General features: G+C 50.2%; 1 protein-coding gene across 1 annotated transcript in view; it reads right to left on the reverse strand.

Moving 5' to 3' along the window:
- Positions 1–3,212: 3,212 nt before the first annotated feature.
- The window catches only part of Lamc3 (laminin subunit gamma 3), a 65,536-nt gene continuing 45,752 nt past the window's right edge, over positions 3,213–22,996 (reverse strand). The window contains exons 18-28 of the mRNA XM_008825696.2: positions 22,852–22,993; positions 21,784–21,989; positions 21,456–21,532; positions 18,731–18,865; positions 17,131–17,278; positions 15,815–15,964; positions 12,843–12,945; positions 11,197–11,396; positions 9,785–9,931; positions 9,604–9,703; positions 3,213–4,653 (exon numbers count right to left, since the gene is read on the reverse strand). Coding sequence (XP_008823918.1) covers positions 4,409–4,653; positions 9,604–9,703; positions 9,785–9,931; positions 11,197–11,396; positions 12,843–12,945; positions 15,815–15,964; positions 17,131–17,278; positions 18,731–18,865; positions 21,456–21,532; positions 21,784–21,989; positions 22,852–22,993 — 1,653 coding nt within the window. The 3' untranslated portion in view covers positions 3,213–4,408. The remainder of the gene's footprint in view (positions 4,654–9,603; positions 9,704–9,784; positions 9,932–11,196; positions 11,397–12,842; positions 12,946–15,814; positions 15,965–17,130; positions 17,279–18,730; positions 18,866–21,455; positions 21,533–21,783; positions 21,990–22,851; positions 22,994–22,996) is intronic.

Here is a 22,996-nt window from a genome sequence, read left to right on the forward strand (position 1 = left end):
ACCGCGCGGGGCCGGACACACCCCGCCCTGGCGGCGGCCCGCCCTCCCCGCACCCCTCCCCGCCCGCCGCGGGCATCAAAGCGGCTATTTTGCCGGCCCGCCGGAGCCCGCCCTGGCCCTTCTGCTGGAGGACGCTCAAAATGCACTGCAGGACCACCCTCTCTCCCTGCCAGAACCTCGGCGAGGCCACCAGAATCAGTTGTGAGGATCGAAGTGCTAACGTAGGCTGTCACCTTACTGTGCCACTGTGACACCCACTAAATCAATTAGATGGATGTTGTTGATAAAAGCCCGTTTCTTGGACGCTCACTGTGCACCCGGCATTTACCACTGCATGTGCCATCTTATGCCCCAAACTGTGAAATAGGTCTGGCATGCTCATTTGACCAAAAAAAAAAAAAAAAAAAAGTCTAGAAACTGAGGCCTGGGGTACAAGTCCACCAGGATGATAAAGCAGCCCCTTGACTTCAAGATCGGGGCTCTGGATTCCAGAACTGGATGGGACCTTGTAGCCCCGGCTATCATGAACTTAGTGTCCAATCGCAACAGTTTTGGGGTGAAAGGGGTCTTCCTAATCATTAAGTTGGGGCCCAGGCATAGACCTGCCCACCAGTCCACTAGGAACAACCACACACACTGCAGATCTTCAGCACATTCTAACCAAGCTCCTGGGTTATTCCCCTCTGCCCATTCATTCACTACTAAAGTTTGAATTTGGGCACTTGGCCCAAGCCCCCTAAACTTCAGAATACAGGAAACAAGAGCAGTAATGCTTTAACTTTGACTGCTTTCTGCACGGTTTAAGCAGAGAAAAAAGCTGAGGCTGAGAAGGGTTTGGGAATTCAAATCCTGGATGGGGGGGCAGTGTTCTATCCAAAAGTCCAGGCAGGTAATGGACTCAGAACACCCCACTCAATGCAGCTCCTAATTGGTCAAGTCTCAGGCAGCCAATTGCTCTAGCCAGTTGGGCTGGCTGGCTCTAGCCAGTCATTGGACAGGGCAGGGGCCACCCCAAGTTCCACTGTTCAGCTGCTGGCTGCATTGCTAGCCAGATGTTCAGCAGCTGTTGCATTCCACCCAGCCACAAGCAGCCCCACCTCTGGGCCTGTGAGTGGCTCTGCACACACCAGGAATGACCACACGGTCTGAGTCACATGGCAGGCCTGAGTTTTGTCATCCAGGAATGGAGAAGAAGCCTGCTCTCCACCCACCAGGGATGCGGAGACTGGGTTTTTCTGAGCACCATGGCTAGAGTGGGTAGAGGTTGAACATCTGTCACTGGGGAAACTGGGTTGAGGACAGTGGAACATCAGATCCTGTCCCAGAGTTCTTTTTTAGAACCCTATTTCCTTGGCACCACACATACCATATCCCAATCACCAAATTCCCTGACTCCAGCCTTTCTACACCCATCCTAGAAACCCACCAAGTCAGTCCCACTCGCCTTAAGCACCCACCGCATCAAGTTTACATTTGCCTTGATTTCAAGGCTCTTTGCGGAGGAGCACATCTCTCTTCTGAACACTGTCCCCTACTACTGGAAGAGGGAGGCACAGACCATTTCTCATCACAAAGCCTTAGACCAAAGATCCTTGTTATGGGGCTGGACAGATGGCTCAGTGATTAAGAGCACTGGTTTCTCTTAGAGAGGACCTGGGTTTGGTTCTAGCACCCACGTGGCAGCTAACAACTGCCTGTAACTCTAGTTCCAGGGAATCTGACAGCCTCTTCTCTCCTCAGCAGGCATTACACAACAAAGGTGCACTTACATACATGTAGGCAAAACACTCATATACATAATAAAAATAAGTAAGTCAGGCGCAGTGGTGAATGCCTCTAATCCCAGCCTTCAGGAAGCAGAGGCAGGCAAATCTCTGTGAGATGGAGGTAAGCCTGCTCTACATAGTAAGTTCCAGGCCAATTGGGGTTACAGGGAGAAACTCTGTCTCAAAAAGACATAAACAAAATAATTAAAAACATCCTTGGGGCTGGAGAGATGGCTCAGTGGTTAAGAGCACTGGCTGCTGTCGCAGAGGACCTGGGTTTGATTCCCAGCACCCATATGGTGGCTAACAACCATCCATAACACAAGTTCCAGGGCATCCAATGCCTTCTGACCTCTACAGGCGTTGCACAATATGAGTGCACTTACACACATGCAGGCAATATACTCATACACATAAAATAAAAATAATAAGGGGCTAGAGAGATGGCTCAGTAGTTAAGAACACTGGTTGTTCTTACAGAAGACTCAGGTTCAAATCCAAGCACCCACATGGCAGCTAGCAACTGTCCGTAACTCCAGTCCCAGGGCTCTGACAGCCTCTTCCGACCTCCACGAGCATTGCATGACACGGGTGCACTTACCTACATGTAGGCAATACACGCATACACATAAAATAAAAATAAATAAAATATTTAAAAATAATAATAATAAATAAATAGACGATAAAAGCTGTAATGCAAAAAGGAAAAGACTTAAGCAGTGTGAGAGCACAGAGTGGGGACCAAGGCAAAGACAGAAGTGGTTCATCACAGCAGCCTCGGGCTCGCTCCAGGCCCCAGGCTTTCCCAAACTCTGGTAGCCTTTCCCAGCCCAGGTTCCGGGAGACCCGTCCAATGACCTCTTTTTTTCTGATGCTAATCCCAGAATCCTTTTGGCCTTGTGGCCAAAAGCCTTGAGTGTATGATTTTGCCCTTCAACCTGGGTTTTCAATGACCTCTGCTGACCAGCCCTCCACCCTGTAACATTGGCTGCCAGCCACCCTCTTGTCTGAAACATTCCCTTCTCTCTTTTTTTCACCCTTCCAACCCAGGCCCAAACCCTCCTCCCCGTTGTGTCCCTTCCTCCCCTTGTGGAGCTACTGTACTGTTTAAGGCTGTTTCCTACCTTGGTGTCTCCACCCTGAGCCAGAAGTCAGCTGAGCGCTTTTCTGCACCCCACATCTCAAACTTCCTTGACCTTTTGCCTTTGCCCAACAAGTTCAACAGATCTGAGAGAAACACGGTGTCTGTGATCACAGGGCCCCTGCAAAGCCCACCATGGAAGACCCCGACATTGCATGAGCCCAGCTTTGCCACTTTCCTTCCTTTGTGTGGGTTCACAGACATCTGGTCTGTCTACTTGCTGGGCTATCTACAAGAGGTGCCCCACGTGCCTCCACAGCAGGCCCTGGGTGCCCACCAGCAACAGAGGATCAAAGACACAACACTTAGCTCAGAAAAGGGCCCTTTATTTTCTCATACTCAGAATCAGTTCACTTGCCACCATTCCCCTGGGACTCAGGGAAGGAACAGGGCTGCAAAGATGGCTGTCATCCTGGTGGCAAGGCCCTGCTGTGCTGGAAGAGGGCTCAGATAGAGAGAGGAGAAACACCAGGAGGAAAGGCCAGGGAGTCCTGGGCAGAAGCCACCATGAGCTTGGCCACAGGGGATTCCCCAGGCAGGAGGCCTGGAATGACAGCCAGGCTTCCACACCCCTGTGGCATCCCTTGTGAAAGGTGGGGCCACAGGGCCGGTTCAGAAAGTGTCAATCAAAGAATCGGGTCAGCAGGGGCACAAAGGGATGTTCCCAGTGACCTGTTTGAGGCCTCATGATCCAGACACGGAAGGGCCTGGTTCTTCAGGTAGATCCAGGGATGAAAGGGGGCTGGCACTTCCCTCGAAGAGATTGCTGCAGACCATCCAGATCCTGAGACGGAAGTGTCTACAAAAGACAATGACATCTGTGCCTCATCCTGTGGGCCTAGTGGGCCACACCGTGGCCTCAGATGCCACTTCTGAGAATCCTCAGTTCTTGGTCAGCCTGATCCTTCAGTTCTTAGAGAAGCTGGGTGACCAGTGCGAGGGGGGAGATAGAGCAGGGTCAGGAACAGCTCTGTGACTACTCCAGATGTCTGTAGATGACTGCTCAGCTTCTCCTGTACCAGCTCCGCTTCGGCCAGAGTGAGGGTTGTAGTAATGTTAACACTACAGGGAATTTTTTATAACAGGACTCAGCCAACATGCAGAGGGTGCTCAAGCCCATGGCTGCCTCTTTACAGCTGGAGACTACCCTGTGTGTGCATGCACAGATGGGCCTGAACACACATGTACATTGCGTATACATGTGCCCATGCATACATGTGCCCACACATACATGTGCCCACATACTTGTGCCCACAGATGTACAAGTGTGGCCATGTATATTTCTGATGCTGGGGGGTGTGTGCTGATGCATGTGTAGGGAGCACACACTGAGAGCTTCACATAGGGCCACCTGTGGAGCTGAGAGTGTGTACTCACTCCTGCCATGGGGGGAAAGTATGTGTGGACACACTGGCAAGGGAGCGTGAGCATTCAGTAGCCAGATCTGGGACTTCTGTTTGGGTTGGGCAGGAAACAGCAGGTGGGGGGCTTGTGCTGAGGTCTAGCTGGCACAGTGCTCAGGGAGGCTTCGCAGAATGGCCTCCAAGTTCTGCTTGTCCGCACGGATCTCGACGAGGTCGCTCTCAAAGTTCTGTATCTGCAGCTCCTGCTGGGTGGACTCCTGCTCCAGCTGCCTCAGTTTGCGCTGCAGAACCCCCCGTGAGCCCAGCTGCAGTCTCAAGCCTTCTAGTGCCTGCTGGGTCTCATTTAAGATCTGGGCAGGGACTCGGTGGGTGTCCAGGGATCCTGTAAAGGGGCACAGACAGCCTCAGCAAGAGCCAGCTACCTGCAGAACCTGGGAACCCAACCCAGATCAGACCTCTAAGAGTTGGTCTGTCCATAACCCATTGGGAAAGCGGACTGGGGGAGAGGGGAATGAAAGAGAGGGTAAAGGTCTGAGTGTCCATCCCATGGGACTCACATGCAGTGTTTGGAAATGCCCTCCTGAGGGCTTTGGCCAAATGATCACTATAATGCATGGTTATTGCTATTGTTATTTTATTTATTTTTTGGTCTCTTTGAGACAGGGTCTCCCTGTAACCCCAGCTGTCCTGGAACTCACTATGTAGACCAGGCTGGCCTTGAACTCAGAGATTGGCCTGCTTCTGCCTCTCAAGTGCTGGGATTAAAGGCGCACGCCACCATGCCCGGCTGCTGTTGTTATTTTTTAAAAATGACCTCCAGGCTGGAGAGATGCCCCAGCGGTTAAGAGCCCTTGCTGCTCTTCCAAAGGACCTGAGTTTGGTTCCCAGCACCCACACTGGGAGGCTCACAACTGCCTGTAACTCCAGTTCCAAGAGGATCCGACACCTTCCTCTGGCCTCTGTGAGCATTCACACACATGTGGCAGGCATACACACACAGACACATATACACATAAATAAAAATAAATTTTTAAAAGGCCTCAGTGAGTCCCCACCTAAATCCCTGTTCCCTCATCTACAAAATTGTGTGACAGAGACCACAGGATGTGTACCAGTTCAAACATGAGCACACATTTGTAGACACCACCTATGTGCCGGTAAGTGGGCTCATAGGGGAGATTACAGAGTGTCTAGTTTCAGACAGATATGGCCAGGATGGCAGATGGGGCAGGAAGGGGCTGTAGGCTTGGAAGGCAGGGAGCAGGATTCTCATCCTGCCCACTGTGTGAATTCACTCTACCTCTTGGGGTTTAGGACTTCTGTCCTAGTTTGCCTTAACTGCCGACTTGACACAGCTTAGAGTCACCTGAGAGAAGCAGCCTCCTATGAGGAATTTCCTAGATCAGACTGGTCTGTGGGCTTGTCTGTGGGGGATTGTTTTGATTGTTAATTGATGTAGGAGGGCCCAGCCCACTGTAGGTAACACCATTCCCTGGGCTGGTGGTCTTGGAGAAAGTTAGCTAAGCCTGACCCTGTGAGCAAGCCAATAAGCAATGCTCCTCCATGGTTTCTGCTTCAAGCTCCTGTTTGAGTTCCTGCCCTGACTTCCCCCAATGATGGACTGTGACCTGGAAGTGTCAGCCACATAAATCCTTTCCTCCCCTTGACTTGAACTTCCCTGAACCTTCCCCAGAGTCAGAGCAGGGCCAGGTGCTCACACTGGAATACGATGTGTGACTGCCCGCTACCATCCATCCAATCTTTGACACTGTCATCAAATGTGACATTCAACAGAAAGATGGAGCTCAATCAGGTGGGAGGGTGATAGGGAGTAAGCCCCAAGTGGCTTCCAATCTCACCGGATTAGCCTTTCTCCAAGGCCCTGAATTTCCCAGGCAAGAAACTCTGGTCAGAAGGCAAGAAGAGCCAGAGAAGGGCTGTTATATGGGTATGAAGAATCCCCCAAACAGCTCAGGAGGTAAAGCTCTAGCTGGGAGCTAGACCTCATCAATGGATTCATTGGTGGATGGAGTCCTTGCTTTCTGATGTGGGGCTGAGCTGGAGGAGGTTGGCTTTTGGAAGGTGTGCCTTTAGGGACTACATCTTGTCCCAGGCCCCTTCTCTGCCTCTCTGCTTCCTAGCCTCCCTGAAGTATGTAACTTTGCCCTGCCACACCCTTGGACCATGATGCTCCACTTACCCAAGGCTCAGGAACAAGGCAGCTAGCCAACCATACCCTGATGCCTCTGAAATTGTAAGCCAACATTTATCTTTCCTTCTCTTTCTTTTTTGAGACAGGGTCTCCTGTATCCCAAACTAGCCTCAAATTTGATATGTAGCCAGGGATGACCTTGAATTTCTGATCCTTCTGCCTCCACCTCCCTAGTGCTGGGATTATAGATATGTGTTTATGTAGTGCTGGGGCTTTGTGCATGCTAGGCAAGCACTCTACCAACTGAGCTATGTTCTCAGTCCCTTGTCTTTCCTTGTTTCTAATTGTTTCTCTCAGTATTTGTCACAGCAACAAAATCTATCTATCTTGGCATGGTGGCATATACCTTTAAACGCAGCACTTGGGAGGCAGAGGCAGGCAGATCTCTGAGATTGAGGCCAGCCCTAGTCTACATACCAAGTTCCAGGCCAACTGGGGCTACAGGGACATCTTGTCTCCAACAACAAAAAATCAGAAACAAAAATAAAAACAAAGCCTGTCTAATACTGAGACCCTGCTGGCCTAAGCCACCCCTAGCAAAGATCTCAAGAGACCCCACTGTCCACAAAAATGTCCAAGCAGCATGGCTTTTGAGGAGACTCTGAATCAGGTTACAGCCACACCAAGGCACCTTGGGATTCCCAGGGGCAAGGCCCAGGGGCCTGGTGTTCATTCCCACAATCCTAGGTCACACATAGTGCTGGCACAGCCTTGATGAGTGAATGCCCATGACAACAGGGCAGAAGTGGCTCAGCCTTGCAAAGTATTTGTTTCCTGTCAGGTGTTAAGTATAGATGACCATGGGCATGTAGGGCCAGTCAGAGCCACATGATGCCCCACCGATAGGCTGTGGGATCCTGGGCTTATCTAAGCCCTTTTTGCCTCAGTTTCCTCAAAGGGGCAGGGAAATAACTGTCATTGCACAAAAAGGTGTATAAGAGTCCTGTAAGGTCATGTGTGGGCTAGGTGTCCAAACATGACAGAGCATGGTAGTCTGTCCTGTGATTCATAATGACAACACAAAGTACAATGTGAAGCCTAGGTCAGCCTCAAAGACACTATACAAAGTGAAAGGAGCCGCAAAAAGGGGGCAAAAGGAGCTAGGGACATGGCTCAGTCAGTAAAGTGCTTGCTGTGCTAGCATGGGAACCTGAGTTCAGATCACCAGCAATCAGGTAAAAGCCAGGTGTGATGGCCTGCATCTGTAGCCTCAGCACTATGCGTTGACAGAAAACAGGAGGGTCTTTGAGGGCTTACTGGTCAGTCAGTCAAGCCAAATCAGTGAGTTCCAGGTTCAGTGAGAGACCTTGTCTCAAAAAATAAGGTGGAGGGCCACTCAGTAAGTAGGGGGGCTTGCCTCCTAGCCTGATGATCTGAGTTCGATTCCACATGGCAGAAGGAGAGGACCGACTCATACAAATTGTTCTCTGACATCCATATGTGTGCTGTATCAGGTGCATGTACACACACATACACAATAAATAAATGTAAAAAATTATGAGTCAGGCATGGTGACCCACACCTTTAATCCCAGTATTTGGGAGGCAGAGGCAGGTGGATCTCTGTGAGTTTGAGGCCAGCCTGCTCTTCATAGTGAATTCGTGGCCAGCCAGGGCTACATAGTGAGATATTATCTCAAAAATTAATTAATTAATTAAAGACAAAAATAGATAAGGTGAAGAGGGATAGAGGTAGACATGTGATGTCAACCTCTGGCCTCCACATGTGTTCATGTGCCTTCACATACAGATAAATAAAAATTGTTAAAGGGAAAATACCTAGAGTCACCTAGAGAAATCAAAGCCACAGAAAAGAGGCCGTGGCTGGAGGAGGGCGATGAGGAGCCAGTGTTTTATGAGCCAGAGTTTCTCTTTGGGAAGATGAGAGAGTTCTAGAGATGGATGATGGTGATGGAGGTAGAACAATGTAAATATGTTCAATGACAAGGGCCACATGTGGAGAGCTTGGTCCTAGCATGACTGGAAGGTGATGTGGAGATGATGTGGAAGGTGATGTGGGGCCTGATGGAAGGAAGCTGGCCACTGTGGACATGGCCTGATGGGGATATTAACAGCTCTGCTCCTTCCTGTTTCTGGCTGCCATGTAAGAAAGCCTCCTCCACCAGGTGCTCCTACCCCAAAGAACTGAGCTGCCAAAGACTCAAAGCAGCAGGGCCAAGGGACCATGGACCATATCCTCTGAAACCACAAGGCAAAGTAAATCATTCATTCTCTCTCTCTCTCTCTCTCTCTCTCTCTCTCTCTCTCTCTCTCCCTCTCCCTCTCTCTTTCTCCTCCAAGTATGAATGAGTACTAGCTCTTTATCCATAAGGCCTCCTTACTAAAGCCTGTCAGAATTTTATCTCCCCCCACACCCTTTTTTTACTTTTTGAGACAGGGTCTCCCTATAGCCCCAGAGGGCCTGGAACGTACTATGTAGACCAAGCTGGCCTCTGTCTCACAGAGATATGTCTCCCTCTGTCTCCTGAGTGCTAAGATTAGAGGTGTCCACCACTATGCCCAGCTATTCTTTTTAAAGATTTATTTGATATTTTATTTATGTGTATGTGTCTATGGATCGCCACAGAGACCAGAAGGGGTGCTGGATCCTCTGGAATTGGAGTTATGGGCAGTTATCAACTGCCTGATATGGGTGTTAGGACTTGAACTCTGGTCCTCTTGCCCTGTAGCCCCAGGTGACCTGGATTTGTAATGGAGAACAGGCTGGCCTTGAGCTCATAGAGATCCACCTGCCTATGCCTCCCGAGTGCTGGGACTAAAGGCGTGCGCCACCACCCCCGGCCTACTTTTCCTTTTCCTTCCCTTTCCCTTGATTTTCGGTCATTCTGTCTCCTTCCTAACTTTCCACCACTGAGCACCAACTCATGCATGGGGTACCCAGAGGTGTCCCTGAATGTGGTGAGTTTCCTGTTTCCCCCAACCCACACCAGACTACAGGCCCCTGGAGGCACAGAGGTGACTCAAGTGAATCACTTCCAGACACCCACACTGCCCTATACAGGGCCTGTGATGGGCCACAGGATGTGGGAGCCATGCAGACAAGGACAAAGAGGAACAAGTCCCAGGACTGCACCCTCAGGGGCTCACTGGGTCTCCTTACCCAGCTTGGCCAGCAGCTCAGACAGGGCCCTGACATCCTTCTCCAGAGAGACACGTGATTCCTGGATCTGTTGCTCTACAGTGCTAAGCCCAGCGGCCACCTTGGGAGGAAGAGACAGCTTAGTGGCTCCCTGGGGCTGCTGGACACAGAAAGAATGGCCATGAGGGCTGGGCACACCCACCTGTTCAGCTTCCTCCAGCTCCCGTTTTTGGGCTTCTGAGGAGAGCACCAGCCGAGAGGCCTGTCGGAGCGTGGCCTGTGTCTGGCTGGCGAGTCTGCTGGCACGACGGTGCCCCTGCTTCCCCTCCGTCAGCAAGGCCTTGGCGAGCTGCAGGAGAGCAGGGGCCGAGAAGAGGGGGAATAGATTAAGTCTTTGGACAAGAGGGGTTTTTGTTGTTTGAGCATGGAACCCAGAGCCTCGCTAGGCAAGCACTCTACAACTGAGCTGCAGCCCCAGCCCAGCTTTTACTTTTTGTTGTTAGCAGAGTCTCACTAAGTTGTCCAGGCTGGCCTTGAATTTGCCATCCTCCTGCCTCAGCCTCTTGAGTAACCACCATAGGCTGACAGCACCAGGTCTGGCTTGGGCCACAGTTATGATGACATGATGCCAAGAAGTCTGCTTCAAAAACTAGAACATTCACTCATTCATTCCCACATCCAACAAACACAGAATGGAGGTAGGATACATTTCCAGTGCAAATTACTACAACTACTCATTCCTCCTTAAAAGAGCTACTTTACAAATGGAGGGAAAAGCACAGGAAGGGAAGGAGCTGACAGAAGTCTGAGTGGCAGGAGGGGAAAGTGAGCCTGGGGGGCTCCTAGTTCATGTCTGCCAGCCCTTTTGGAAATAATAGGCATCCATGAAAAGAGTTCACCTGGGGTGTGAGCCACAAGTTAGCACCACACACTAGTTAGAATTTGGATCCAATTAAAGAAAAACCCAGAGGCTGGGGGTGTTGGCTGAGTGTTTGCCTAGCATGCATGAAACCCTGAGTTCATCCCCAGCATGGGATAAACCAGGTATGGTGGTGCACACCTTCAATCCCAGCACTTGGGAAGTGGAGCCAGGAAGGTCAAAAATTCAAGGTCGTCCTTAGCTAAATAGTGAATTCAAGATCAGCCTGGGATACATGAAGCTATTTAAAAAACATAAAGGCAGCCAGGCATGGTGGCGCATGCCTTTAGTTCCAGCACTTGGGAGGCAGAGGCAGGTGGATCTCTGTGAGTTCAAGGCCAGCCTGCTCTGTGAGTTTCAGACCAGCTGGGGCCATAGGGAGACCCTGTCTCAAAAAAAAAAAAAAAAAAAAAAAAAACAAAAAAAAACGAAAAAACAAAAACCTAACTAACTAAATAAATAAAGCAAATAAAATGAAATCAGAGGTTTAGGTAACAGCCCAGTAAGGCCAGATGAGTCCTGGTCATGTGACTTGGTTCAGCCTCAGGTCCTGGAATGTCCCACAGGGGTCAAAAATGATGCTGTTTCGTGAGGAATCAGTGAGCTCACCCAGGGGCCCACAGCAGTTAATGAATAAGGATATGGCACCAAGGGCAGGGAGGCCAGTGTCACAGGATTGCTGTCCTGAACCTGACCTTGGCATTGTCCTTGGCCAACACCTCTGTTTCTTTGCTCTTCTTCCTGGCACTGGAGGAGAGAGATGCTGCATTTCCCAGCATCCTCTCTGCCTGTCTGGTCTTCCTTTTTATGTCCACCAGGAGCCTGTCCCCCACGATGCCTGCTTTCCTCTGAAGCGCTGTCTGTTCCTTGAGTCGAGGAAACCTGGGTTTCATTCCTGCAAACCAGCCAAAGCCGTGTCAGGAGGAATGGGCTCACAGGAGACCCTGCTAGGTGACCACTGCAGATGCTTGACCAGCCCCGAGCCCTTGGACAAGCGAGACATCGGGCTCAGAGAATTCAAAGAAGCGTATGCTATTATGGTGTCTAAATGGTTAAAGTCATGCGGGCTGAAGACGGTGTCTCTGGACGGTGCTGGCAATGGAATGAAAGCACAGGATTGAGGGTGGAGGTTAGTCTTTGTGTGAGGTAAGGAGCAGGATCAGAGGACCAGATTTCCACCTAGTACAGGCAAGGTCTTGTTCTCAGAACCATCAACAAGGAGAGAACGACACCTGGGAGGTTGTGAGCAATTCACTGTGGAGAATGGCAAACCCAGGGCGGCAAGCTGGGCCCAGTGTGGGGAAACTAGAGAACAGGAAGCTCTGAGTGATATACATTGCTGCAGTGGGTGGAGCTACATCACTAAGGTACACCCAGCAGGGCTGGAAGGAAGGCTCTGGATAGAGTGGAGCAGAGGTCTGGCTCCTGACTTAGGGCCTTGAGATAAAGAGCCACAAAAGGCTTCTCCTGGAGCAAAGAGAATATGACAGAAACCAGTCACACAGCGGCCCCTGAGTGGGAAACTATATAATGTTCAGACCTGAGCCAGGGCTGGGTAAGTGATTTATTTCTCTGTCTATCCATCAGTAAAATGCCTAGCTTCATTTTCTTAAAGCTCCAGAGACCTAATGAGGCATCGGAGCCCACCCCTCTTCTAAAGAAAGACTCTGTAACACATAGTTTTGTTTCATTTTAGGGTTTTTGAGACAGGGCTCATTCTATAGCCCAGGTTAGCTTAGAACTCACTATGTAGCCCAGGCTGGCCTCAAATTTCAGGCAATCTTCCTACCTCAGCCTCCCTAGTACTGGGGTTACAGGTGTGAGCCACCACCCAGTAAAATTTTTGTTGTTTATTTTGCCTTTTTTTTTTTTTAAGACTGTGTCTCATGTAGCCCAGGCTGGCCTCAAACTCACTATATAGCTGAGGATAACCTTGAACTTCCAAGTGCTGGGATTATATGCTTGTACTACCATGCCTAGTTTATGTGGTAGTGGACATCTAAGATAGGGCCTCATGCATGCTAGGCAAGTACTCTACGACTGAGCCTCACCCCTGCCCTGTAGATGACAACAAACTCTCTTCCCATCTGATCCTGATGGGCTCTGTACTTCGTCTGATGGTACTGGGATGTCCAGAGGGGTCAGTATCCAGTGAGTAGCATGTGAGACAGAAAGAGATGCAGCATGGGAGGTCCTAAGAGGCAGAGGGACTGGTCCATCTGGCTTAAGCCCACATAACTGGATGCTGTTCCCTGTAACCAGGCATGCCTAGCTGAGGCAAGTTGGGTGGGTGTCAGGGCCTGTGCATCCCAGAGCACAGGGCTCAGCAGGACACACATACCCTCCAGGTCAGCTAGTAGAGTCTTGGCTCCTGCGATGGTCACTGTGGCAGCCTGGACAGCTGAAGAAGCCTGGGTCAAGGCAGCTGTGGCTTCCCGGTGCAGCTGTAGTAGGAAGAAGAGGGACCGATGGAGCCTAGAGGCAGGTCAGGGGGCTCCAGACTGACAGGGATCGACTGATCTGATTCTATGAATGCCAAGCCCTGAATCTCTCCCAAGAACACCCCATTCTCAGAAACTTGGAGATGACCAGAACTCAGGAACCAAAGGAGGAAGGAATGACTGTACACTTCTGTTCCCGACGTGGAAGTCAGTCTGTGACTGGGAAAGGGCTGATTTGTTTATTAAACAGCTCTCCACACCACGAGACATGACTAGATACACAAAGAACTGGGGACCGATAAGGGAACAGAAAGGATGTAAGAGTCAGAGGAAGGGTGGGAAGCCTGTGGAACGTGACTCCCGGGCATGATGTGGCACTGCAGTCTTGAACTCATAGCGACTGTGATAATCGGCACAGGACTGGACCTGTCAGCATCCTGTCATAGAGAAGGGAGGGGTCCCAACCCTTCCTAAGGATTTATAGTTAATGATTGATGGGGGAAGGGGAGAGATTTTCTTCAGTGGTGTAGTCCCTGCTCCAGAGCTCATGCCCCTGTAAACAAACCCTCCTCTGTGCTGCTATAAGTGGCCTTGATGAAACTCACTGGACTACCAAAAAAGACACAAAAGTAGAAAGAACTGGTTGGGAAAAGAAAAGGGATCAGCAGGGGCGGAAAGGAATACGGGAGCGTAACAGTGGGTAAATATAACGGAAATACATTACATACATGTAGGAAGATGTCATAATGAAACCCACTATTATGTATAATTGATATATGCTAATATAATTTTAAAAAAAACCAACTCAGGTCAGTAGGATGGTTCAGTGGGTAAAGGTGCTTCTACCCAGCCTGATGACCCGAGTTCCATCCCTGAGACTCACATGGTGGAAAGGGAAAACTGACTCCTCTAAGTTGTCCTCTGTAAAGAAAGCATGGCTCAGGCCACCCAGATGGCTCAGTGGGTAGAGGTGCCTGCTGCCAAGCCTGACAACCTGAGTTCAAGCCTCAGGACCCACATGGCAGAAGGAGAGAAGTGACTCTACAAGTTGTCCTCTGATTTTCACAAATATACCATGACACACGCACATACACATGCATATACATACACATACGAATACATACTAAATACATGTTCTAAAAAAATCAAGCATGATTAGTCCATGTAATGGACTATTATCCAGTCATAAAAAGGAACAAAGTAGGAACTGGAGAGATGGCTCAGCAATTAAGGGCACTAGCTGCTCTCATGGAGGACCTGGGTTCGGTTCCCAGCACCCACATGGCAGCTAACAACCATCTGTAACTCCAGTTCCAGGGGATCTGACACCCTCTTCTGGCCTCCATAGGCATTGCATGCATGAGCACACTTACCAAAACACTCATACACATAAAATAAAAATAAATAAATCAAAAAGGAACAAAATACTAACTCATGCTGATAGGTGAACCCTGAAAACATTGTGATAGGGGAAAGAAGTCCAGTGCAAAAGGTCACCTGGTTATCTGCCTGCTTGTGAGAAATGTCCAACAAAAGTGGGAAGGGCAGGGGCAGGGGGAGTGGGAGCTGCTGCCTGGTGCTGTGGGCTTCTGTGCAGAGCAGTGAAAATGTTCTGGAACTAGACAGAGGGAGGGGTCATACAACACTGTGAATGTGCGAAATGCCACTGGACTGCACACTTTAAACTGGGTAATTTGTTCTTTGCGGTGGGAGTTTATTTTTATTACCTAAATGCCACACTATAAAGATCGCATTCTAAAGTGTGTTTTTACAGCTCAAAAATAAAGCTGTATCAGGGTGGGGCGGGGAGACAGGACTTAGGCGCACGGATACTTAAAAGCACAGTTTATGTTCTGTTGTATTTTCTTTCTAGACGTAAATATTTATTTAAATGCAGCTCAGATCCCAAGATGTATGCTCAGCCCTAATCATTAAAACGTTTGCAGATGAAAAACTGGTGACTTGTATGTTTCACTGCAAATAAACAGAATGGGCTTGAAGAGCCACAAACCTGCCTCAATTTTACTCCGAGGCTGGGTGGGAAGGAGGATGGGGTGACGGGGGACTCTCGGGGGCAGGGCATCTGCCCATGGAGGTCTGGCCTTCATAGGCCCTTCCCTCAGAGGGGCCTGGGGAGGGTGCCTCACTTCCTAGCCTCCTCACCCTGGATGTAGGGTGTGGACCAGGTCTGCAGGTTGGGTCCCTGAACGGTGTCACATGGTGGCCTTTTGCACTTGGTACTTTCCCTGTGGTGGGTACAATGACAACTTAAGGTGGCCTTGTGGGAAGGGTGTGAGAGCTCTGAGTGCTTTTATTGGAGCCTTTTCTTAAGTCTGGAATTATTCCCAATAAAATGCTCTGACACGATTACTTTAAAGGAATTTCATGTACATTACTATGCTGGAGACCCCTGACTTGCGTTAAATTGCCATTCTCCTAGAGGGCCCGCCTCCAATCTAGTGCTGTCTCTCCAAGGCTGAACACCAGGCTGTGTGGTTTAGCACTGACTCCCATGGGCTGTTCAGAGTGGGCGTCACTGAGCATAGGGTGTCTGAGCTAAGGCCAGAAGGGGAAAGAAGAGTAAGAGCCAGTTGTGGATGACCCTGAGGGAGGGTGCGGGGATATGGCCTCCATCACGCATCTGTCTGTCTGTCTGTCTGTCCACCCTCTCATCCCTTTGCTCTCTTCTTAAGAACAAGACTCTCCTCCCTTGGCTTGGCTGCCTCTGAAGTTCTCTGACAGTTTGAGGGAGGTCCCGGAGACATGGAAGAGTTACTCTCTGTCTTTGCCCCTGCCCCCCAGATCAGCCCAGGGTTCCCTTGGGGTAGCCCCTCCCTCTTCCAGGTGCCAGATTCAAAAGGCAAATTCTGACCTGTTTGAAGGGCTCTGTCTTCTGCAGTGACACCTGGGCCATAGCCTGCAGGGGTCCTGTAGCCTGGGTGGCCTTGCGCTCCCTCTGTGCAACCCTCTGTTCCAGGGCCTGCGCTTTTGAGTCCAGGTCCTCAGCTTGGGACTTCTGAGACTGTAGGGAGATGGTGGACTCAGGTAGGGCTGGAGACCAGATCTTTTGCTCAGGGGAAGGCACCTGTTGGCCTGAGGGTCAGCCTGTGACTGCCAGCCCAGAACTAAAGCTTATACTCATGAAGCCCCAGAGTGCCTTCTGCCTTCTGGGCACCTCAGATGCTCCAGGGGCAGGACGGTGACAGAGGAAGGTGGAGGATGCTTGTGGACCAGGGAAGCAGAGAAGCCAGGCTGGGGGACAATGTCACTGGAGGCTCAGATCCTAATCTATCCAATTTCTAGCTGGGCAGCTCTGGACAACTGTATCTAACTGGACTGACCAGTGGCCATTTTTTCCTTGCAAGCTGCAACTCCTTTTGGGCCCATGACTCTTTCTCTATCTGAGCCTTGCCCTATGTACTCCACAATGCAGAATGTTCCAGACTTCTAAAAGGCAGAACTGCATATGATTCCATGCCCTTAGCAGCATTTGGGGGCAGAAGGCGGCCCAGCTAGGTTATTGAATCTGTGGGAAGAGGTGAAGCCAGGAGGCAGGATCTGCATGTAGTCCTGGGCAGGCTATATTCCAAATATATTTGGATAAGCTTACTACATTTTATTTCTTTGGTGCTGGGGGCAGAACCCAGGGCCTTGCACATGCTGGACACACGCTCTCCCATTGGGCTGCACCTGCGGCCTGCTTATTGCTTTACTAAAGCTGGTTTCTGAATATGAGGGTTTCAGAAACTCTGAGTGGACAGGCTGGACCAAATGTGGAGAAGGGATGAGTGTCAGCTGATGGACCCACGAGATCCCCTCCAGTCCCCATCTTTAAAATCAAGCTAGTGAATGAGTCCATGGGCTACAGAGTCACTGATGGCCAAAACTCAGGGAGGAAAAACCCTTGGCCGTGGTCACTGTTGGAATGGAAGCTGGCTGTACATCATCCCCTGTCCCTCTGGTCCTTGCTCATGTCACAGAATGCCAAAAAGACTCCAGTCTCCATCATAATCAGTAGCAGCAAATGGCTGAGTTCTGCCTGCCTGGTCTTGTAAACAGAAGTTGTTTCAATCCACTGCTAGCTAGTTAACAAGAAGCCCCACCCACCTCTGCCTGGACCTCTGGTTTCTCCATCATCTAGAGCCCCCATGACCACTCTGTGAAGAGCTCTAGGAGTGCTGAACTGACCTGTGTTCCAGGGGCAGCCAGTGAGCCCAGACATGGGGCTGCACCACCAATGACTTGCTTCACGGTGGACAGTGCCCTCTTAGCTTTGGGCAATGCCTCCGCCACAGCTGTGCCTAGTGCTGTCTGGGCCGCCTGGACTTCCTGGTACCTGGGATGAAAGAGGACAGGGTGAGCCCTGGGGAAGGATTGGCCTCCTCATCTCTGTCAAAGACACTGGCTGCAGCTGCTGAACTGCAAAGCCCTCGCCAACTTCCCAGCAGTCACCCCAAGAAGGTCAGGACCCAGCAGCTGGCCTGGGAAAGTGTCAGCTTTCAGATTTCCTTTATCGTTTGTGTGTGTGTGTGTGTGTGTATGTGTGTGTGTGTGTGTGTGTGTGTGTGTGTGTGTGTGTGTGCGTGTGGTGTGGGCATGTACATGTAAGTGCAGGTACCTTCAGAGGTCAGAGGTATCAGATCCCCTGGAACTGGAGTTACAGATGTAACACAGAGCAGTATGCCCTCTTAACCTCTGAGTCATCCCTCCAGCCCCTGAAGCTTTCAAATGAGTGAGAAGGGCAGTGGTGTCAGGAACCATTCATTACTCATTCAGTTCCATCAGGCCACCCTGCACGAGCTCTGGGGTGCCTTACACTCTAGAATCACACATTCTTCAGACCAAGTTGTAGAAGGTGTCTGATGGTGGTGGACCACACCACAGCTGTGGTCTGTGCTGATGACCTTGAGCACGTGTTGTCAAGTGAATGTGAAATGTCCCCCATATGTTTGAACACTCGGTCGGCAACTGATGGTACTGTTTGAGAAGCCTATGGAGCCTTTAGGAGGTAGAGCCTTGCGGGAGGAAGTGGGTCACTGGGGAAGGTGGACCTTTGAGGCTTTATAGCCTGGCCCTACTTCCTGTCCACTCTCTGAATGATGTTGCAACGTGAATAGCCTGCTGGCTGCACCCCCTGCCCCATGCCTTTGCCACCTGAAGCCATGTGGTAACCCCTCACCTTGGCTATCAGACTATTGAAACAGTTGACCCTAGGGAATTGGAATTGGAATCAGAGGAATCTCATGCAGGCAGCAGAGAAGGTCTAAAGCCTGGGCCAGTCAGAGGGGAAAGAGATTTCACACAGTGCTGATAACCTGTAGGGCCATATTCCTAGAGAGACTGGAGCCCAGACAACCACAGGCAGGACCATCCCTTGGTAAGATATGCATAACTCTGGCCCTCTACTTAAACTTTAACCTCTCATCAGGACTCCGAAGATGGACTGAGACCAGGGGTACTTGGTCCATCTTCTCAAAGTGTCCCACATTGAATAAATCTAGCTCAGGGCTGAACAGAGATGCCAAGCTGCCTGGTCTTAGGAGGCAAAGAAGGAAGCTGGTGCCAGGGAGGGGCAGAGATTAGCTGCTCTGGGATCTAGTTCTTGTGTGTTCTCCTTGTCAGAGGCCCAAGAACCTGTGGCCCCACTCCTAGAAGAATGCAGCCTCCAGACACTCTGAAAACCTACAAAGGACTCGGGGGGCCAGTGGAAAGCAGTGGCCTCTGGCTGGGCCCTGTGGGCTCCTGGAAGTCCAGCCTAAGCTTCTACACACACCTGGGAAGGCCTCACCTGTCCTCCAGGTCCCGCTGGGTCTCCAGGGCCATTCTATCTTCCAGTAGACCCCACAGGAGCACGTGGCTGGCATTGGAGGCATGCAGGGCACGCCGTGCGGCTATTTCGATCTTGGCAGCAGTGTCCCTATGACTGTGAGAATTCACCTGACAGTCACTGAGAAGGCACACAGAGGGGGTGGGAGCCCCACAGCCCCACTCCATGGGGCTCCTACAGGACAGGCTCCTTTCCACCCACCTGCCACTGCAGCCCCAATAGCAAGGACACCCTGTGTTCCACTCCTGTCACACATTAGTTAGACCTGAGGGCACTGAAAGGGCCTTTCACTGCACAGTCACCCTCATACAGACAGTGGCAGAGAGAGGACAAGCCAGCCTAGGATTGAATCCTGGCTCTATCACCTCCAAGCTGTGTGTCCATGAGTAAGTCAACTGACCTCTCTGTGTCTGTTTCCTTATCTATAAAATGAGTAACAGGTCCCTAGAGCTAAAGAGGAAAATTGCTACAGAAGCTGTTTCCCTTTTTTTTTTTTTTTTTTTTTTTTTGAGATAGGGTCTCCCTGTAGCCCCAGCTGGTCTAGAACTCTCTATGTAGATACACCTGCCTCTGCCTCCCACGTGCTGGGATTAAAGGTGTGGCTACCATGCCCAGCCAGCTTTTTTAAAAAGAAAGTTGGGCTGGAAGTGACCAGTAGGTGAAGTGCTTGCCTTGCAAACATGAGGACCCAAGTTTGATCCCCAGAACCCACATAAAAAGCTGGGCCCAGTGATACATACTTGTAATCCCAGAACTGGGAACTGGGAGTTAGGCAGATCCCTGGGCTCTCTGGCCAGCTAGTCTAGCCTAATTGGTGAAGGCCAGACCAATGAGAAACCCTGTCTCAAAAACTGGTGGATGGTACCTAAGGAATGACACTCAAGGCTGTCACCTGTCCCTCACACACACCTGCACTCACACACATCATGACCACCACCAACACCACATCAAAAACAAATATCTATTAATGGATGACTGGATAAGAAAAATGTGGTATATCTATATCCTAGAATATTATACAGCCATAGAAAGAAATGGAGCACTGATCTGTGCCATAATGCGAATGAACTCTGAAAACACAATGTTAAGTGAAAGAGGCCAAAGGCAACAGAGCACAGGTATGGTTCCACCTACAGTGTATGTGCAGAACAGGCAGATCTATAGGACAGACAGTAGATGAGTGGTTGCCAGGGGCTGGAGAGGTTGGAGAGAAATGAGGAATGATAAAATTGCGCTCAGGGTTTACTGGGGGGTTAGAAATGTTCTAAACTTACTTGTGGTGGTCGTGCAACTCAGTGTATGAGACATTGAATTGCAATGTATGTGGGTTATATGTGTGTATGTACATATCTGTGTACATGCATGTGCATGTGTGTATCTCTGTGTATGTGTTTCTGTGCATGTGTGCATCTGTGTGTATGTATGTGTGCATGCATATGTGTGAATGTGTGCATTCTGTATGTGTGTGCATGTGTGTATGTCTGTGTGTATCTGTGTGTATTTGTGTGTATGGGGTATATGTCTGTGTGTATGTATAATCTGTGTATGCATATGTTTATGTGTATATATATGTATGTGTATATGTTTATCTGTGCATGCATGTATATATGTGTATGTGTTTATCTGTGTGCATGTGTGTATATGTCTGTGTGTATATGTATGTGTATGTGGGTGCAGAGGCCACAGGTTGACCTTGGATGTCATTCCTCAGGAGCTGTCTACCTCACTTTTTAAGAAAGGGTCTCTCCTCTTAGTAGGTTGACCAGGCTCCAGGGGATGAACCCACACCAAAGGGCATTTGGACACAACCCTGACTCTGTAGGTCTCTAAAAAATATACATAAATATATATATTATATAATATACATGTAATATACATTATATAATACATTTGAGTACAGAAATTTGGTGGGGGCCAGAAGGGGGTGCAGATATGGGAGGGGATATAAATACTACCAAAATATATTGTATGAAATCTGCAAAAATTTTTAAAAATTAATAAAAAGAAAGAAAAGGTCTCTCACTGGGACATGGGGTTCACCCAATAGGCTAGGCTGGCCAGCAAACCCTGGGGAACCTCCTGTCTCTGTCTTCTTTGCTCTGGGATTCCAAGCGGCACCACCATGCTTGGCTTTTTCCATGGATTCTGGGCATAGAATCCAGGTCCTTATGCTTGTGAGTTGAGCCCTTGACTAAGACATTGCCCCAGCTCCTGTGAATTACATCTTAGTAAATTTCTTGTTCTTTACATTTTTATTTTACTTTAATTACATGTGTGTCTGTGTGTATGTGCACATAAGTGCATGAGACAGGGTTTCACTATGTAACCTCACTCTGTGAGGCCTTGATCTCACAGAGATCCATCTGCTTCTGCTTCCTGGGTCTTGGGATTAAAGGTGTGCACCACCATGTCCAGCCCCCAAGTTGATTTTTTAAAAAGCCATCATATGTTGGCATGCATTCAGTTGAGTAAGCTTTTCCCTAACACCTCTATCCCACCCCACGCCCCTTGCAGGGTATCTGTCTTTCCCATGCTGGTGGCATTTGCTCCCCACTGGGCAGCTCTTGTGCTCATCTGATTCTAGCTCCTATGGGGTTTCCATGACTCTTGAGCCTCCCCAAGAAGGACTGGGCCTTATTTACTGTGTGGGTAGAGTCCTCCTCCTCCCAGAACCCCAGAGACTCACCCCCTAGCAAGGACATGGGCCTCTGCAGTCAGATGGCTCCAATTGGTGGGCATGCTGGATCCGTCCTGAAGAATCACCTTTGGAGGACGAGGAAAAAAACTGAGGCTCATCCTGAAAGGCCAAGGCCACAGCTGGCTAACCGGCTGGGCCAGCATGGAATGGCACCAATAATTTCATAAATGTATAAAGCTAGACCCAAAGCAGAACCTGGTGAGTGGAGCCCCAGCTCATGACAAAAATACCACACAAACGACACCCCTGCCACTGTGTATTCACTGAAATACAAGGACCCCGGCCCAGGCTTGGAGGTGGGGAGGACCACGGGTACCAGAGATGAGAGAGCTGAGGTTGCATGTAGGATCTCCTCCTCTGAGGACCGCAGCACCACCCCCAGCTCGGCCAGCTGGACGCAGGTCTTCTGGGCTCCGGGCTGGGTGCAGCGGACGCTCCCACTCAGTACTTGAAGCTGCTTCTGGGCAGCCTTCACGGCACCCTCGAGGCCCAGCATCTGCTCTAGGAAGGCTTCCGGGGCCCCTATGGGAAGTCAGCAGAACCAGCAGTGGTGGGAATGTAACTCAGTGGGGAGCACTTGCTTAGCAAGTGTGAGGCCTGGGTTCGAATCCCAGTGCCACCCCCACCCCATCCCCATAGACCAAAAGAGAAGCCTGGCCATTTTGCAGTAGCAAAGGCTGAGGCCCAGAGAAGTAGAGGAAGTCCAGTGTGGGACCAAATCAGGACCCACAGCCAATCAGCGACACACAAGGGACTGAACAGGACCCAGGCCTTCTCAGCCATAAGCAATTCCAGAATCCTAGATGACAGCTGACCCTGACTCATCAGTGCTAGAATTCTCAATAAGGCTCATGCAGGGGCTCTCTCTTGATGGTTAGTCCTGCTCACAGCTGCTAGACCACAGCTACTCACAAACACAGAGCTGTAGGAAGCAATCAGCTCACTTTCAGCGCTCTCTAAATTTTCCATGGCTCAGGGCCACATTCCACCTGGCTTTAGTGACAGTTTTTTCCTTAGTTACTAATTTATTTGCTATGTGCCAAGCTCTGGCTAAAGACATGGCAAGAAGTAAAAGGGCCAAGAATCAAGACCCAGGGACATCACCTGCTCAGCACCTGGAACAGCACCCTGGACTTGCAGAGTGTGTGGTGAAGTGAATGAATCCAGCCCTTGTTTACCCTAAGCTTATAGACAAGGCAGGGCAGGGGGTGGGGAACAAAGACCGTGTTAAAACAGTTACAAGTGGGCTAGGGACATGGAAGGACAGAACTGTGGGGCCACAGGACTATCTTGAGAGCTCAAAGCATCCAAGGAGCCCAGACTATAGGCTGCACAGAGGACTCCACTGGCCACCCCTCACCTCCCACTCAACCCTCCCCTGTACCTTGCAGTAGGTGGTGACCTTGGTAGATGTCCCCCCTCGGGGATTCTCCCTGAAGAATATCTAGTGGTCCCCAGGGGCTGCCACAGTCAGACCCCTGCAGCCACCCCTCCATCAGTGTCAGCCTGGCCTTCAGTTTGGCTGCCTG

The sequence above is a fragment of the Nannospalax galili genome, unplaced genomic scaffold (assembly GCF_000622305.1).
Source record: "Nannospalax galili isolate Female #2095 unplaced genomic scaffold, S.galili_v1.0 scaffold290, whole genome shotgun sequence".
NCBI classification, from domain to species: domain Eukaryota; kingdom Metazoa; phylum Chordata; class Mammalia; order Rodentia; family Spalacidae; genus Nannospalax; species Nannospalax galili.